Consider the following 16,371-nt stretch of genomic DNA (forward strand, 5'->3'; position numbering starts at 1 on the left):
ATGTTTAAGTTTATATGCTAAGATTTTTGCATATACTTTATAACAGGTACTAAGTAAGCTGATTCCACGATAACCGTTACAATCAGATTTGTGTCCTTTTTTGTAGATGGGGATAACTATTGCTTTGGTCCAATCTTGTGGACATTTTCCTTCTTTCTAGATCATATTATAAAAGTTAAGTAACCTGAGTGAGAATTCAATTCCTGCATATTTGAAAAGTTCCAAGTTTATATTGTCTTCTCCTGAAGCCTTTCCTGTTTTGCTTTGGGTTAATGCTTCTGCTAATTCTTCTAGAGTGATGTTTTCCAAGTTATCCGAGATGTTTACAAAAGGTAGTTTTCGGTTTTGAATGTTTTCATCATACCATAGATCTTGGTAGTAATTTTGCCATGTTTCTATTTTATATCTGCTTTTTCTCTAGATTCATTGCTTAGATCTTTGAGGATTTTATATGCATTAGGTCTTTTGAGCATAGTCTCTCTCTCTAATTTTGTTACAAAATTGTTCCTGTTTATTCCATCTGTTTCTGTTTATTCTCCTGCATGCTGCTTTTGCTATTACTTTTTTTCTGCTGTATTCGATTTTTGATTCAATTGTTTTTAGGTTGAGCTAGTTTTTATGTTTTTTTCTTTCTTCAATAATGCATTTAATTTCATCATCCCAGTCCCTAAGGCCTCTTTTTTTTTTTTTGTTCCTAAACTTTCTTTTGCAGCTTTTGTCATTATGGTTTTTAGGTTTGACCATTCTTCTTCTATGTTCTGATTTTGTTTTATACTTGTCATCCAGTTCTTTATTCATTTTTGGTAGAAGTCTTTAATACTACTGTCGTCCAAAAGTCTAACTTTGAAGGATTCAAAATTTCTATTTTCCTTGTGCTTTTTTGTTATTTTCCATCTTGGTTCCCATTTTATTTTTCCAATTAAAACGTAATGATTTAATTTTATTTCAGATCCTCTGTATACTCTTGTATCTATTATCATTTCTGACATTTTGATATTGCTGATTATGTAATCAATAATGCTTCTTGTGTCTCTTGCTTCCCAGGTGTATCTGTGGATGTCTGTATGTTTGAAGAAGGTGTTCATTATTTTAAGGTTATTGCTTATAGTAAAATCTCTTAATCTATTTCCATTTCTATTACGGTTAAGTTCTCCGATAGGTCCTATGTTTGGTTTATATGGTTTATTGCCAATTCTTGCGTTGAGATCTCCTATTACTAAAATGTGATCCTTAGAATTGGTCTTATTTAATATGTTCTGCAGTTGGGTGTAGAAGTTTTCTGAGTCCGCCTCATTTTCTTCTTCAGGTGCATAAGTTCCAATTATTGTCATATAGCCTCTGTCTATTTTAATTCTCATTGCTATTATTCTATTGCTTCAAAAGTTGTAATGGATTGTATTGTTTCTAAGAGATTTATGTAGAAAGATCATTACACCAGATTTAGCTCTCTATTCTGCTTGTATCCCATTGTATATATATAGATGTAATTTTCAGTTTCATCTGTTCCTCTCTGCTTTTTTCTAGATTCTGTAATTACTGCTATTTTTACATTTCTTTCTTCTAGTGCTTAGTCCAGTTCTATGATTTTGTGGTGGATACTTCTCACATTCCAGGTGGCTATATTCCAATATTGTATTTCTGCTTTTTTTTCCCGATAATTTTCTTCTCGAATCCTTATTCCAAGCTGGTTCGTTACCAAAAAAGTCTGTCCATCCATTTACTATCTTCATGAGTCTTTTTAGTGGGTTAAAATTTTGACTGAAAGGGTTACTGGCCATCTGCAGTCTAGCTTGGTGATGAGGCTGCCATCTCGAGGCCTTCACAAGCTTGCTTTAAAGTGGTAGGAGGGAATTTTAAAGAGAAGACATAGAGATAGAGTAGAGATAGAAATAGAATGACCCATAGCCCTTGATTACTCTAATAACATTACGATCGTGAGTTACAAGAGTTGAGCGAGGAATGCCATAATGGAAAGATTAAAGAGCAAGAGGGCCTACCTCATAGAAGAGGGAGAGAGAATAGATCCAGCTAGGGGACCATGGGAAAGCCACTTCCCTTGCTATCAAGATGATAGCCCCCCCCTGTGGCCCTGTTGGTCCATGAGTCCTTATTCAACATATTTGGACCACTCCACCATATCTGGTGGGCTCCCCTATCTGCCACCCAGGGGACACGCTCTCTAGAGGTTACAGGGTCTTCGAAGATACTGACAACCTATTTATCATATAGAATCTTAAAATCCTTAACACTCCTTGCATTAACAACACATTCTGGTAATGTGTTCCATTCAATGACAATTCTCCATGTAAAAATTCTACTCCTCATACCCCCATTCACCACACTTTTATATAACTTCCAGGAATGACCTATGGTTCTTCCCCTCTGAATTAATCTGATAAAATCCTTTCACTAACTTAAATGTCTCTATCATATCACCTCTCTTACTCCTATCCACCACACTCTGCAATCCACATTTCTTCAACTACTCTCCATAGCCAGCATTCCAAAGTCCTGACATTTTCTTAGTCACTTGCCTCTGGACCCTCTCCAATGCCTCCACATCACATTGAACACCAGGTGACCAGATCTGAGAGCAATAGTCCAAGTGTGATCTGACCAGTGCCTTATACAGTGGCACAACCACTTCCTTATCCTTACATGTTAGAGTATGAGGGTGGTCTGAAAGGTTCTCGGCCTCGGCCATAAATGGCAACACTATCATTAAGATTTTTTTTTTTTAAGTTGCTACATCTGTCATAAGCATCCATGTGAAATTGCAAGTCATTCTATCAAGTAGTTTTTTATATAGCTGTTTGAAGCAAAAGTGTTGTCTGTATCCCTTGAAATGGATAAAATTTAGTATCACGCAGTTATAAAATTCTTTGTAAAAGAAGGTTTAACGCCAAAAGAAATTCACTTGAAGTTCATAAAAGTTTATGGGCACTCTTCTCCTTCGTTTTCGACAATTAAGAAATGGGCTGCAAAGTTTAAATGTGGCTGTACCAGTCTTGAAGATGATCCATGTGAAGGATGTCCAAAAAGTGTAACAACACCAGAAATCATTGATCAAGTGCACCATATGGTATTGGATGACCGGCGAGTCAAAGTGCATGAAATTGCTTAGACTATAGGCATTTCAAAAGAATGTGTAGGATATATTTTGCATGAAGAATTGCAAATGAAAAAGCTTTGCGCAAGATGAGAGCCGAGCTTGCTCACAGCAGATCAAAAACGCACTAGCATGAAAATCTCTGAACAGTGCTTGGAGCATTTTAACAAGAATAAAACTGATTTTGTGAGTCGCATTATTACTGTGGATGAGACTTGGATTCGCTATTACACACCAGAATCCAAACAGCAGTCAAAACAGTGGACAGAAGCCGGTTATTCAGCACCCAAGAAGACAAGGACAAGGTCAGTGTTTTGAGATGCTTAAAGGCATTTTGTTTATTAATTACCTTGAAAAGTGTAAAACAATAACCAGGGAATATTATTCCGGGTGGTACTATTTTGCACTCTTTCCACTCCTTAGAAACCCTACCCACTGCAAGACTTTCATTAAATATAACTGCATGAAATGACGTGCTACTGACCACAGTGTATAACCATAATAAAATTTTTAATTAGTATGAATGATTTCTAATAATTATTATTATTTGGTAACCTCCATGGAGTCAACAAACTCTTCATGAAAGCAGCAACACATAATCATAATGAGCTTGGAAGATATTTACACTACCTACGCTCACAACACATTTCACTCACTAACAACTCTCCATGTAAAAAATCTACTTCTCACACCCTTCTTCACCACATTTTATACAACTTCCAGGAATGACCTTTAATGGAATCAGTACAATTCATTTTTCATTCAACAATTAAGATGCACATCACAAACTACTGTATACATATTTGCGTTAAAAAAAAATCGTGAGGTGTGCAAAGTTCACATCAAAAGTGCAGAAGGGGAATTAGAACTAAAGCCTGAAGTTGTAGCAAAATGTAATTTCCGTCACTCTTCATTTATTATCAGATTCATTTAAAATCATTTGCAATATGGTGCATATTTATACTTTCATAAATATCTGGAAAAAGGAAAACTGAATTTAATACAAAACACATTATGAACAACCTAATCATACCTATAAACTTACATTACTAAAATGTATGGATTTTTGAAAAAACCAACTCCAAACCAAGAAATTTGGAAAGTACTGTCTGACCACAGAAGCGAGAGCCATCATTGGCAGATTGGCAAGAAGAGTCAATTCATGTTGAAGGGGGAAAAAGGAATAAGGTAATGTTCAAATTCATCATCAACAAGTGCAATCATGTGCTTTATATGTAAATTTTTCCAACCATTGTACAAGGAAAATATCCCATTTTTCCATGTATAAGATGATACTTTTTTCTAAAATTCCAGACCAAAAATTGGGGGTTGTAATATACAAAGGGGGGAGCGAACCAAAGTATTAATGACACCTAGTTTTTGTGTTGGGGTGGTGGTAGGAGTTTGTGTATATATTGGCCAGTATGTGTCAGTTTCTGGTATACAGTGAAGGCAAGACTGCCAGAAGGAAGACGTGTGACAAGTGTATCTAGAAATAGAAGTGGGTTCTGTTTTTCAATCTCAATAGTGAACTGTATGCATTTGTGTTGTTTGTTTAGGTGGCTAAGAAGTGTCTAGTGGCCATGGGACCAAATCGTGAAAACATCATCAACGTATCTAAGCCAGACTTTGGGTTTTAAAGGAGAGGAATCTAGAGAATATTGCTCAAAATGTTCCATATAAAAGTTAGCAATAGTGGGGGATAATGGCAAGCCTATAGCTGTGCCTTCTTTTTGTAGGTAGAAAGCATTTTACCATACAAAATAACCAGAACGTAATACATGCACAAAGATCTCCGTGATATCCGGAGGGAATTTGTTCTGTAAAAGAAGGATTGTGTCATTGATTGGGACATTCGTAAAAAGGGTAGAGACGTCAAAACTGACTAATAAATGATCTTTTTATAATGTATTGTCTTTGATTATGTTCATGAAGTGTTGTGTGTTTCTAGCATTTTTGGAATAAAAAGAGTTATTTATAACACAGTTGTAAAGTCTATCAATTTTCCTTTTTCATCAGTCTCATACAGATGAACAACCAAAAGACCAATTGAAACCAAAGCACAAAGATGACTGATACCAGGTGGTTAACTTTATTTCAGTTAACCACCTTGAGTTGGCCTTCTCTGCCTGGGATTGCTGTCCAGTTATCCCTGCAACAGACCATAAGATCACATTGAACTAAGAGGATGGAACCATTTAAAAAACCTCTCATAGTAAAAAACAGACAGAATTTTATCTCCTGCTTGTGAACATTGCATAATGTGGGTGGTCTACACCACCACCTAGCCAAAAATTCGATATCTCTTAGAATGCTTCTTTTTAAATACAAAAATCATCTGACTGAACAATAAATTTTTCACAATACAATAATATTATAAAGCATTTTTTCAAATCCATGTTTCTTTCTAACCTAATGCAAGTGGTATTGTAATTCATTAATTATAAAAATCAAAATTCTCGTCCCATTGCTGACAGGTGGTGGGTACTGCAAAAAAAATAACCTTATCTGTTGTAAGTAATGAAATACACAACACATTACATAATCTGTTCCAAATACGCAGGGCAAGAAGACGGCTGTAGAATGCATGTTCTACTGTTTCCAATCAGTAGATAACAAATGTGACACAGATTGGATCTCCGATGTTAAAGTACCTCCATTTGATGGTATTGACTGGAAGGCAGCTATATGCAATTCTCTAAGCAAGATCTCTCCTGTTAGGGTATCCTTCGAACTTCAATAAGTTATAAAACAAAATGTTGTTGTCAGTACCCAACTGCAGAAGTTTGTGGCAAAAGAGGTTAAAGATTTCTTTATACCAAATTTTAGTTGTTGTTTTTTTTAACGGAAAGAATGTCAATGCAATGCCAGAATGTTGTAACAGTCTTAGAATTAAGTACAGAATGATGTAGTATTTAGGAACAATCTCAGCTTTCGGACCTTTATAATAATTTACTACAAACAAGGTGAGATGAAACCCAGGTAGTACTGGAAAAGGTTTACACATGTGTGATGAAGTCTGCAATATTTTATAGATTTTTGAAGTATTGCTTAAATAGCAGAATTTTAAACTGCAAACCCAAATCCTCCATGCTTCTTTGATAGTTGAAGAAATTCCTTTTTAACTTCTTGGTATCGGCTGGACGAAAAAATTGCACAGGCATATAATTGCTTTTCTTCAGCTGCTGCGATGTCTGTAATATTTATTATGTACAACTGGGCAGGGAAGATTATGGTTTTGAGTGCAACGGCTTTAGAAAAAAGGAAAGTGGCCCTATTTTCCAGTCTTCCACAGTTTCGATGTTCTTGTATATTATTGAGTTCTTGAACTGATATATTGGGTAATATTGGGTAAGTGGAGAAGGAAATTTCAAGTATAATGAGAGGTTCTCTCTTAGAGGTTAGTCCAAAAGGAATGCCTCCAAGATCCCACTTTCCAAAAACCATTAGTTTTGTCGTGTCTGACAAAAGCAAAATACCAAAAAATACATACATGGAATCATTATCCTTCAAAGTGCCTACTACATCATCAGCATATGCTAATACCTTATTTTCCTTTATAGTTGAAGGAACAGTTATTCCTTGCACAGCACAGCACATGTATTATCGACCATCTGTAAGAAAGTTCCAAGAACCAATTCAAAGAGAAATAGACTAAGAGGGAACCTTGCTTGACTCCTTTTTTGATTTTTGACCGAGTCAGACAGGAATCCATTAACTAGGAGTTGGGTAGTTGAATTGGCATAGACTCCTTTAATAACAGATAGCACCTTTTTACCGACACTAATTTGCTCGAGGATGTGGAAAAGAAAAGGCATACCAGATATTATCAAATGCTTGAGTAAGGTCTACTGATGGCAGTGCTATCAGTAGACCTTAAATTGAGTAGATCTTACTCAATTTAATCATCAGTCCTGCTTAGTTAATACAAAAAGCCAGTGGCTGCTTTTTGTATTAACTAAGCAGAGTATAAAGTTTATTTTTCACTAGGTTAGACTATAATAAATTTAGTTGAATCCTTTATCCCAGTGAGAGCAAACAAAGTATGCGCCTGAAAATATCTTCAGGACTGAATATAGTGCTGTACTATCTTAGCTGGGTAATTAGTACAACACCAGGCAACTCGTAGCAAAGGTGGAGCAAGCTACCAACACTCCTATCCCAGTATCTCCCATAATGCAAAACATATCTCCTTGTGGATATGTATACTGTTATGCATTAAGGGATTGGCCACTACCCAGACTAATTTCGACCTTTATTGAGGTCTCTTGCTTTTGGCAACTCCTACAGGTAAAGATGACCTCGCTACTGCTTCTGCCTGGTATCTCCAACTCTGGGCCTGGCTCCCACTGAAGAGACCTCAATAAAGGTCGAAACTACTCTGGGTAGTGGCCAATCCCTTAATGCATAACAGTATACATATCCACAAAGAGATGTTTTGCATTATGGGAGATACTGGGATAGGAGTGTTGATAGCTTGCTCCACCTTTGCTACGAGTTGCCTGGTGTTGTACTACTTACCCAGGTAAGATAGTACATCACTATATTCAGTCCTGAAGATATTTTCAGGCGCAAACTTTGTTTGTTCTCACTGGGATAAAGGATTAAACTAAATTTATTATAAGCAGAGTATAGTACGCCCACAGATTCGAGACCCTTCGACACTTCTGCGCATGTCAACAGGAGGAGAATCCATTCCGATAATAGGGTAATCAGTCCATATTGTGGTATGAGTTGTTTATTATTACACGTTGGATAATTAACTTCTCTTTTATGATCACTGTAGTTAACTATGCTGCTTGTATAACAGTTGGAAAATTTTACCTATAAAGCATGTGATTTTGCGTGTTGGCGACCAATTCGTACATCCTTCATTTCTTTATCCCCTTCAGCATGAATCGACTATTCTTGATCTACCAATTGTAGATCAAGCAGAGATCTACAGTTGGTAGATCTCTGCTTGATCAAGCCAAGCAGAGATCTACAAACTGTGGGCGAACTATATATCATGTAGCAGAAACAAATTAAATTCTACTGCTCGGCCTGGAACTCCATACACCTGTGTGCTTTTAATTATACATCTCATTCCTACTTTTAGCTTGTTATTGATAACATGGAAAAGTATCTTGTAGTCAGTATTAGATACAGAAATAGGTCACCAGCTAGTGATTAAGGTGCGAACTCTATTAGGTTCTGGAATGAGAATAGTATGGCTTGTTACAAATTCACTTGATATGTGTCCTGACGAAAGAAAAGAATTAAACAGTATAACCAGAATGGGAAGAATAAAATCCCAGGCCTCGTGGAAAAGTTCTATTTCTAGAGCATCAGGTCTCATCAGTGGGAGCCAGACCCCAAAGTGATACCAAGGTTGAAGTAATGCAGAAGTCATATTTCCATAAACAGGTAGTCACAAGGTGTCACACCTTATCATCATCATCAAATTCTTGACATGTACCATTGGGAATGCACAGGATACTAGGATAGTACTACATGAAAAGTTACATCATTACTATAATCCTCAAAATACTTCAGGCACAAACCTTGTTTTGCTTATACTTATACTATAAAGGATTAAACCAAGTATATAATTTCTTGTTATTTTTAATTTATAGTATAACAAAGTGAAACACTTCCAACAACCTTTCTCTAATCCAGAGTAATTTAATAATAAAGTGTGACACCTTTTGGCAACTGGTATATGAAAATATGACTTCTGCATTACTTCAACCTTAGTTGTTCAGTCAAACAATAAAATTTTGTATTTTGTTGTTTCCTTCTTTCCAAATACAAACGAATTTTGTATTTGGGAAGAAGCATTCTAGGAGATATCAAATTTATGACGAGATGGTGTAAACCACCCATATTATGCAATATTCACCAGGGGGAGATAAAATTCTGTCTATTCTTGCTATGAGAAGTTTTTTAAATAGTTCCAAACTCTTAATTCAATGTGGTCTTATAGCCAATTGCAGGGATGACTGGAGAACAATCCCAGGCAGTTTACTCAGATGGGGCTAACTAACCACCTCGGTATTAGTCATCTTTGCGATTTAGTTTCAATTGGTCTTTTGGTTGTTCATCTATATGAGATTGGTGAAAAAGGAAAACTAATAGCTTTTGGCTATATGATGATATAAAAGAGCTGAGGCCTTTTCTCCATCTCTCATGTTATCTACCTGTCTTTCTTTCTCCTAATACTATCAGGCTCTCTTGCACCTCTGTACTAACTACTCTAGGCCTGTGATGGGCAACCCTTTACTTTTTCACCTCAATAAAGGCTGAAACTGGTCTGGGTAGTGACCCTTCCTATAATGAATATCATTATACATGTCCGTAAAGTATGTACTTTGCATTATGGGATACTTAGGCAAGTGATGTGAAGCCATCAGCCTCTATATAATATACGAGTTGCCCTGTCCTGAAAATACTTTAGGCACAAACTTTGTTTGCTTACACTTGGATAAAGGATTAAACCAAGAATATAATTTCTTGCCATCTTTAATTTATAGTATAACCAAGTTGGAAAAACTTCCAACAAGAGAAAAACTGTTCAAAATGCTACAGGTGTATAGTGTAAATGGGACATTATATCAAGTAATACTTAGTCTGCAAGGAGATGTGCTTTGCATTATAGAATGCTAAGGCAAGTGATATGAAATCATACCACCTTTACCACGAGTTGCCCCTGTCCTGAAAATACTTTAGCCACAAACTTTGCTTGCTTACACTTGTATAAAGGATTAAACCAAGTATATAATTTCCAACAATTACATCATTACTAACTTCTGATTGACAATTTTGAAAACTAATGTTATATATCAAAACTCCAACATCATCACATTCCATATTTCTGTCTTCAAAGGTACTTTTACTGTATTAATACAACTAGATCTTGATCTCCCTCTGGGACTTTTTCCTGCCAGTCTTGCAAAGAACATTTCACTTGTTTTGCTTTCTTCTCCCATTCTGTTTAAGTTACAGCACCACCTGAGATTAGCTCTGCTAACACATTATAGATGGTAACAATGTCAAGCTTTCATAACATCCTCATTTTTAATATGATACTGCCATTGATGCCATATGTTCACATTTCTATTCTTTCTCAAAACATTCATTCCTGTGGTCACCATTGACTGGTGACCACAGGAATGAATGTGGTCACCATTGACTGGTCATCACAGTCAACAGATGATGAAAATTGAAAAAGGTTGGGAACCACTGGTTGAACAGTATCATGTATACCAGTGGTTCCCAACCTTTTTCCACTTCTGTAGCCCTTTTAACCCATTTCTATAAATTGTACCCCATGTTTTTAAATACTGACATTGATTGTTCCATAAATAACATTTTGCATTTTGTTTACTTTACTTGTTTTTCCACCATTACTGATTATATTTTGTGTATCCCAGAACGGCCTAGCACGTACCACCAGGGGGTACACGTACTGCCAGTTGGGAACTGATGATGTATACAGAAAATTTAGTGTTTTGACTAATTTCTATCTTATTCCATTCCATATAAGTTCATTCAGTTGATTTCCTACCATACTAGCTTTACTAATTCTGTAGTCTACTTTAAATTTTTAATTTGCCATCTTCACTAAAAATTGTTCTTAAATACCAGAAATGTTTTACTTGTTTTATAGGTTCTCCAATCAGGATGTAGCTGATATTTCCTTGTCTTTTTGTTGCTGATTTTCATACCAAATTTACCACAACAGTTATTCAGTTTAGTCAAGGAATCTTGCAGACTTGAACTGGATTTATTTAGAAGTATAACATTATCTACATAAAGTAAAGAGCTGAGAGTAACATTTCTAATTTTGGCATCAGGTTTAATATAACTTTCCTTCATAATGTGATCCGTACAGATGATGAACAGCAGAGGGGATAATGTATATCCCTGCCTCCACCTTATTTAACATCAAACCATTGTCTTGCACCTCCTTCAATTCTAACTGCTGACTTACATTTCAAATAAAGACTAAGTGTTGATTGATGTAATGTTCATTTAACCATGAACTATAGCACTCTGAATAGCTTTCCTCTGGGCACCTTGTTATATGTCTTTTCCAGATCTTCAAAACTTAATTAGACATCCTTTTTAAGGTATGGCGCAAAGAAAAACAGTACTTAACTGTGACACCAAATCTTTGTGGTTATTCAGTACTGTTTTTTTTTATTTGAACCATCCTTTATATACCCCATGAGTTCTCACTCATGGGGATATAAAGTATGGTTCAAATAAAGTGATAATCTGATCCCAACAAACTATTTCACCTGAATTTAGATTGATCTTTACCAAGCTTCCCTTGACAATCCTTCTTAGCTACTTCTCAACTTAATTTTCCTAAATCTTACTAGGAACATTCAGTAGGCGAATATCTCTATAATTCTTACATTGTTTTTATTTCCATTTTTATAGATAGGTACTATGAGAGCTCTATTCCAATCATCTGGAATTAGACCACCTGTTCAGCCTTCTGAATTATGCAGTGCAGCTACTGTAAAACTTTAATATCTCCATACTCGAGCATTTCTGGTCAAATATATCATTGACTCCAGATGCCTTTCCACATTTCAGGTTTCTGATGGCTTTTTCAACTTTGAGTATTGACATGCATTCCTTATTGCATGTGTACTGATTGTTTTCTACCACTGTGCTGTCACTGCTTGTTTCATTTAGGAATCTCTCTAAGTAATTACTCCATACATAAAGGTATCTTTACCTTCAGTTTTCATGTCACCTTTATTATCTCTGATTCCTTTTACAGCCATCTTTAACACTCATATGTGTGCACACACACACACACACACACACACACACACACACACACACACACACACACACACACACACACACACACACACAAATAAAACTTTAATGAAAACTAAAACATAAAAATTATTTGAAAATTATGATCTTTGAGATCTTTATTAGTGAGATTTTACATTTGTAAGCCTTCTGAAGTTCTCCTGATAAGAAGTCAGTGTAGAAGAATTCCACATTCTCAGAAACTGCCTGTTCATAGTGGGGACAAGAACAGTGTTATTGTCCCTCAATAAGTCCAGAATGTGCGATTCTGACTACACGTTACACTCCATGGATTTATAGAACAGTATTGCCATCATACCATAGTAAGTACTTTCATAATTGTTACCACATAATGTTAGCAAAAAAGTTCAGACGTGCTCACTTAAGGTCAACGTGCTAATTTTTCTATTTCACTTGGTTTGTTATCGAAATTAGTATTTATTATATCGATGATTAAACAGTACATCCTATTCCTATTCTTCTCATTTGTCCCTTAGGATGGGTTGAGTCCCTCCTTAATGTGGGACTTATGACGAATTAATATAGCCGGCTTGTAACTTCTGTACTGCATCCCTAGGGCAATATTCCAGACTGTAATCCGTGTGTTCACGGGGCTGGTTGGGGGGGGACCCAAATTTGTGGGTGAAAAAACTCTACCTCTGCATGAGACTGCTAACTCACCTTCTGTCGAAAGAGACCAGATTAAGGTTCCTCACATCACTGACTGGAATTGAACTCAGGTCTTTCCAACAAAGGATTCATCTATACTGACTGAGCTACGAAGGCAACTGTAAAAAGCAATCAATAGCCTACAGTACTTCCCTCTCCTTCTTAATTTTAGCTGAAAAAGTCAGTTCAGTCAGACTAAAATCCGACAGAGTTGAATTTCACAAGGGTTAAAACAAGTTAGGAAATGAATGTATTTCAAAATGAGATGACATTCATGGATTGATGCAACTCCATTATTTTATTCATATGAAGAAAAGGAATAAAATAAAATAAAAGCAACAAAGCTTTGCTTTAAAAAAACTCAAAGTGTCATAGTTCTTTCATTAACTGGATTTAATGTTCCAAATTATACAAGTTGTGTTTCTGTCTGGTGCTTCTGAAATAAAAGCAGCAGATTTTGTATTCAACCTAGAATTGGAGTTTACATCAGATCGAATTTGTACATTAATGTTTCTTTAAAACAGTAGATAATGACTCTTGATACATCAACATATTCATAAGCACACTGTTTATCTTTCTGATTCTCATATATTTGCATTTTTGCAGTAAAGTTTATAACTAATTTATTCACAACTAGTCTTTGTGCTCAGCACGTAGAGTACATTAAATGCTGCATGTGAGCCGCATTTATAGCAATGGCTGAGGAGAAAGTATCTTGAAATTTTGGCATACTCTCAACAGAGCCCTTATAAAAGGGCTCTGTTGAGAGTATGCCAAAATTTCTACAGAAATGAATTTTAATTATGCTGTAAATGATGATAGTAGAGGTTTGGTGTAGTTGTAGATTATTTTAAATATCTTTCCTTAAGTGTTTACCACAACTGTACATTTTCAAGATAATGATGATTGGAGATCCACCATCTTGGAGTAGCAATGTCATTTAAATTCATTTAAGTTGAAAAAACTAGCACGACTAGTTTTTAATTGATAAATAGGAGGATTTCAGCGAATGACTGGTTAAGTGGATAGCATCTTCAATCTCAAATCTGCAAAATGGATCTGAATTCTACTAAAACATGCATGTTTGTGAATATCTTTAGGTAATATTATTTGCCACCAGCATACTGTTTATTGGTGACTTAAAAAAAAGTATCATATTTGGTCTCCAGAGCAAGGTAACAACTAATTTTTATCCCATTCACAACTGTATACGCTATAGATTCAGAATGTTTTGTGGATAAGACCGACATAAAAAAATAAATAAATGAATAAAAATTTGCAAATGGTTCATTTCAAACTCAAGCTACGTAAGTATTTTTTTTTATTAGCTTGACCCTATAACATCCTATTTATTTTTCACAGTGTCTTCATATTCAAATTAATGCATGGATCAATTTCCATTTATATTTAATGCAATCCCCCCCCCATACATACACTAGATATGGATCTAACTGCATGGTTAGGATGTAACAGTGCTGCTATATCTTAAAGTTAATCTGGTTTGTGGTGTAAGATTTTAAATCCTACAAATAGGCAGTGCATACTTTACTTCTGTTTTTTTTTTATTTTTAAATCAAGTCCGAGTATTTAGATAAATACCTGCTCTTCAGCTGTTTTTGTGCCCTCATCTGATTTTTTCCGAAAACGATTCACTAGAGTTATATTTCCAATTGTAGATTTTAGGTACCTAAAAAAATAACTTTTGTTACTCTTCAAAAAGCAAAATCATAAATTGGAATTACAAATGCATATATGTTTTGTTTTTGCTACTTTAGTCTCTCACTGAAACATACAAAATTCCTATAATTCTATACTGTACTATAGTTGTTCATATGTTCTTGAGAAGGTAGCAAACTGCAGAATGTTACAATTGGTAAAATAATCTCAAAATGACTTGAACATTACAATAAGAAATGGTGCCCTAAATCTATTTATTTAATGCGGGTTCTTTAGCAATAAAGCTACCATTCTGAATTTAAAAAAAAAGAAAAGAAAAGAAATCAAATGAGAACCAAAAAAAAAAAAATTATCACTGACAAGAAAAAAATCATTCATCTAAAAGCAAAATATGGCTTAACACGTTCAGGGCAGGGCGATGGTAGCTTGTTTGTTGAAACAAGCAAATGTACCAGCAATTTTACTCCTGCATGTCATCGGACTTTTTGTAATGGTTTCTTCGTAACTAATCCTGCACTGAGGAGAGGGGGGGGGATAGGTGAAAAGGAATGTTCTTTTCAAAATATATTAAAAAACAATGATTATTTGTTACTATACTTGATTTATTAAAAGATGTAAAGAATAGCAAATATAAGGAAGAGAAAGAATAGGCATGAATAAAAATACTTTCAGTACTGTAAAATGGATTGTGCATAATTACATCTGTGATATTATATGTGTGCTTGTGTTATAAGTATCTGGGGGTGGAGTGAAAATATGTGATCCTATAAACTCTACACTTTCATATTTGCATTTATGATGGGCATAATTTAAAGAAAAAGAACTTATGAATAGATGGGAAGGGATTTGTTTGCAAAATATAAATCACTAACAGCCACTATACTGGAGAAGCAAGAAAAACAAGTAGTTTTATTGTATCACTGAATAAGTACAGAGACATTTGCAGTCTATGTAATATATTTGTCAACAAATAGTATAATTAGAGAAAACTGAGATAAAAACAGCACTACCTAATGAAACATGACATGTCCCCTTCTGTGGAAGAGGACACAGCAATTACTTTAGCTTCCTGCCATAGTTTTGGTAGTTCTCCAGTTATAATTTTTGTGAACAGGGCAGCCAGTCATGTTTGTTGGCAAGATGTTTGAGAAATTCAGGGAAGGAGACCATCCACTCCTACAGCCTTGCCATTCCTGGTGAGTTTTAAGGCTTCCTGAACTGGTATGCCCAGTATCTCTTCCTGAGATACTGGGCATACAAGTTCAGGAAGCTTGGGGCCCATTTTCAAGTTTTTTCTGATGGTAGATTGCACGTTTATTTTACTTGTAGAGCTGGGGCATATCTTGGAGGTTTTCAGTAAATGATTAGCCATTTGATCTGAAGTTATCTCGGGTGGTGTGCATATTGTTGGTTCTGCCCCACCTAATCTTCTCACAAGTAAACAGCTTTTCCAGCTAGTTTTGGTGAAGTCAAGTTTATGGATGGTTGAGATCCATCTAGCCTTTCTGTTTTCGTCGAGCATTGATATGAACTCCTTAGCAATAGTTGGGTCTTTCTTCAGTTTCTTCATATTTGGCTAAAAGTTATTCTTTCCTTGCTCCAGCATGGAATGTACTGTTTTCTGTAGCCTCTGGGAATAACTGCTTTTTCTCCAGTTTGATTAGTTTCACAAATCTGAGTTAGCTATTAGGAATAGGTAGTATTACTGTAATGATTTGTTCAATTTGTTTCTCACATACATTCCAGTTGGATCTGCAAAGATTCCATCTAGCAATTGCTGTACCACTAATGATTGGGATTGATGTGCCTGTCGTCTCTTTAATGTATCTATCATCCTCTCCGCCTTCCCCCCCCCCCCCCCATTGACCAACTTTTGCAATCCACACTCTCCATCTTGATCACTCGCTTCTGGATCCTCTCCATCACGCTCTCTCATCCCCAAGAAACACAAGTGACCAGACCTGAGCACAATAATCCAGATGTGCTTGTAGCAAAGCTTTTTAAAGTGGAATGATAATTATTAACTGAAAATATAAATATCTACAATGTTATGGTATGTTTAAAGTAAGTACTAGGCAAGTCTGAGACAACCATTTAAA

At 35.5% G+C, this 16,371-nt stretch overlaps 1 protein-coding gene across 6 annotated transcripts in view; it reads right to left on the reverse strand.

Annotated features, from left to right (window-relative positions):
* The window catches only part of Ask1 (apoptotic signal-regulating kinase 1), a 937,451-nt gene that overhangs the window by 612,720 nt on the left and 308,360 nt on the right, over positions 1 to 16,371 (reverse strand). For all 6 annotated transcript variants that reach the window (XM_090395264.1, XM_090395267.1, XM_090395262.1 and 3 more), the window contains exon 12: positions 14,195 to 14,282. In XM_090395264.1, the coding sequence (XP_090251390.1) occupies positions 14,195 to 14,282 (88 nt within the window). The remainder of the gene's footprint in view (positions 1 to 14,194; positions 14,283 to 16,371) is intronic.

Source organism: Typopeltis vanoorti, chromosome 7, assembly GCF_054136105.1.
Source record: "Typopeltis vanoorti isolate ZY-2024b chromosome 7, IOZ_Tvanoo_1.0, whole genome shotgun sequence".
Lineage (NCBI taxonomy): Eukaryota > Metazoa > Arthropoda > Arachnida > Uropygi > Thelyphonidae > Typopeltis > Typopeltis vanoorti.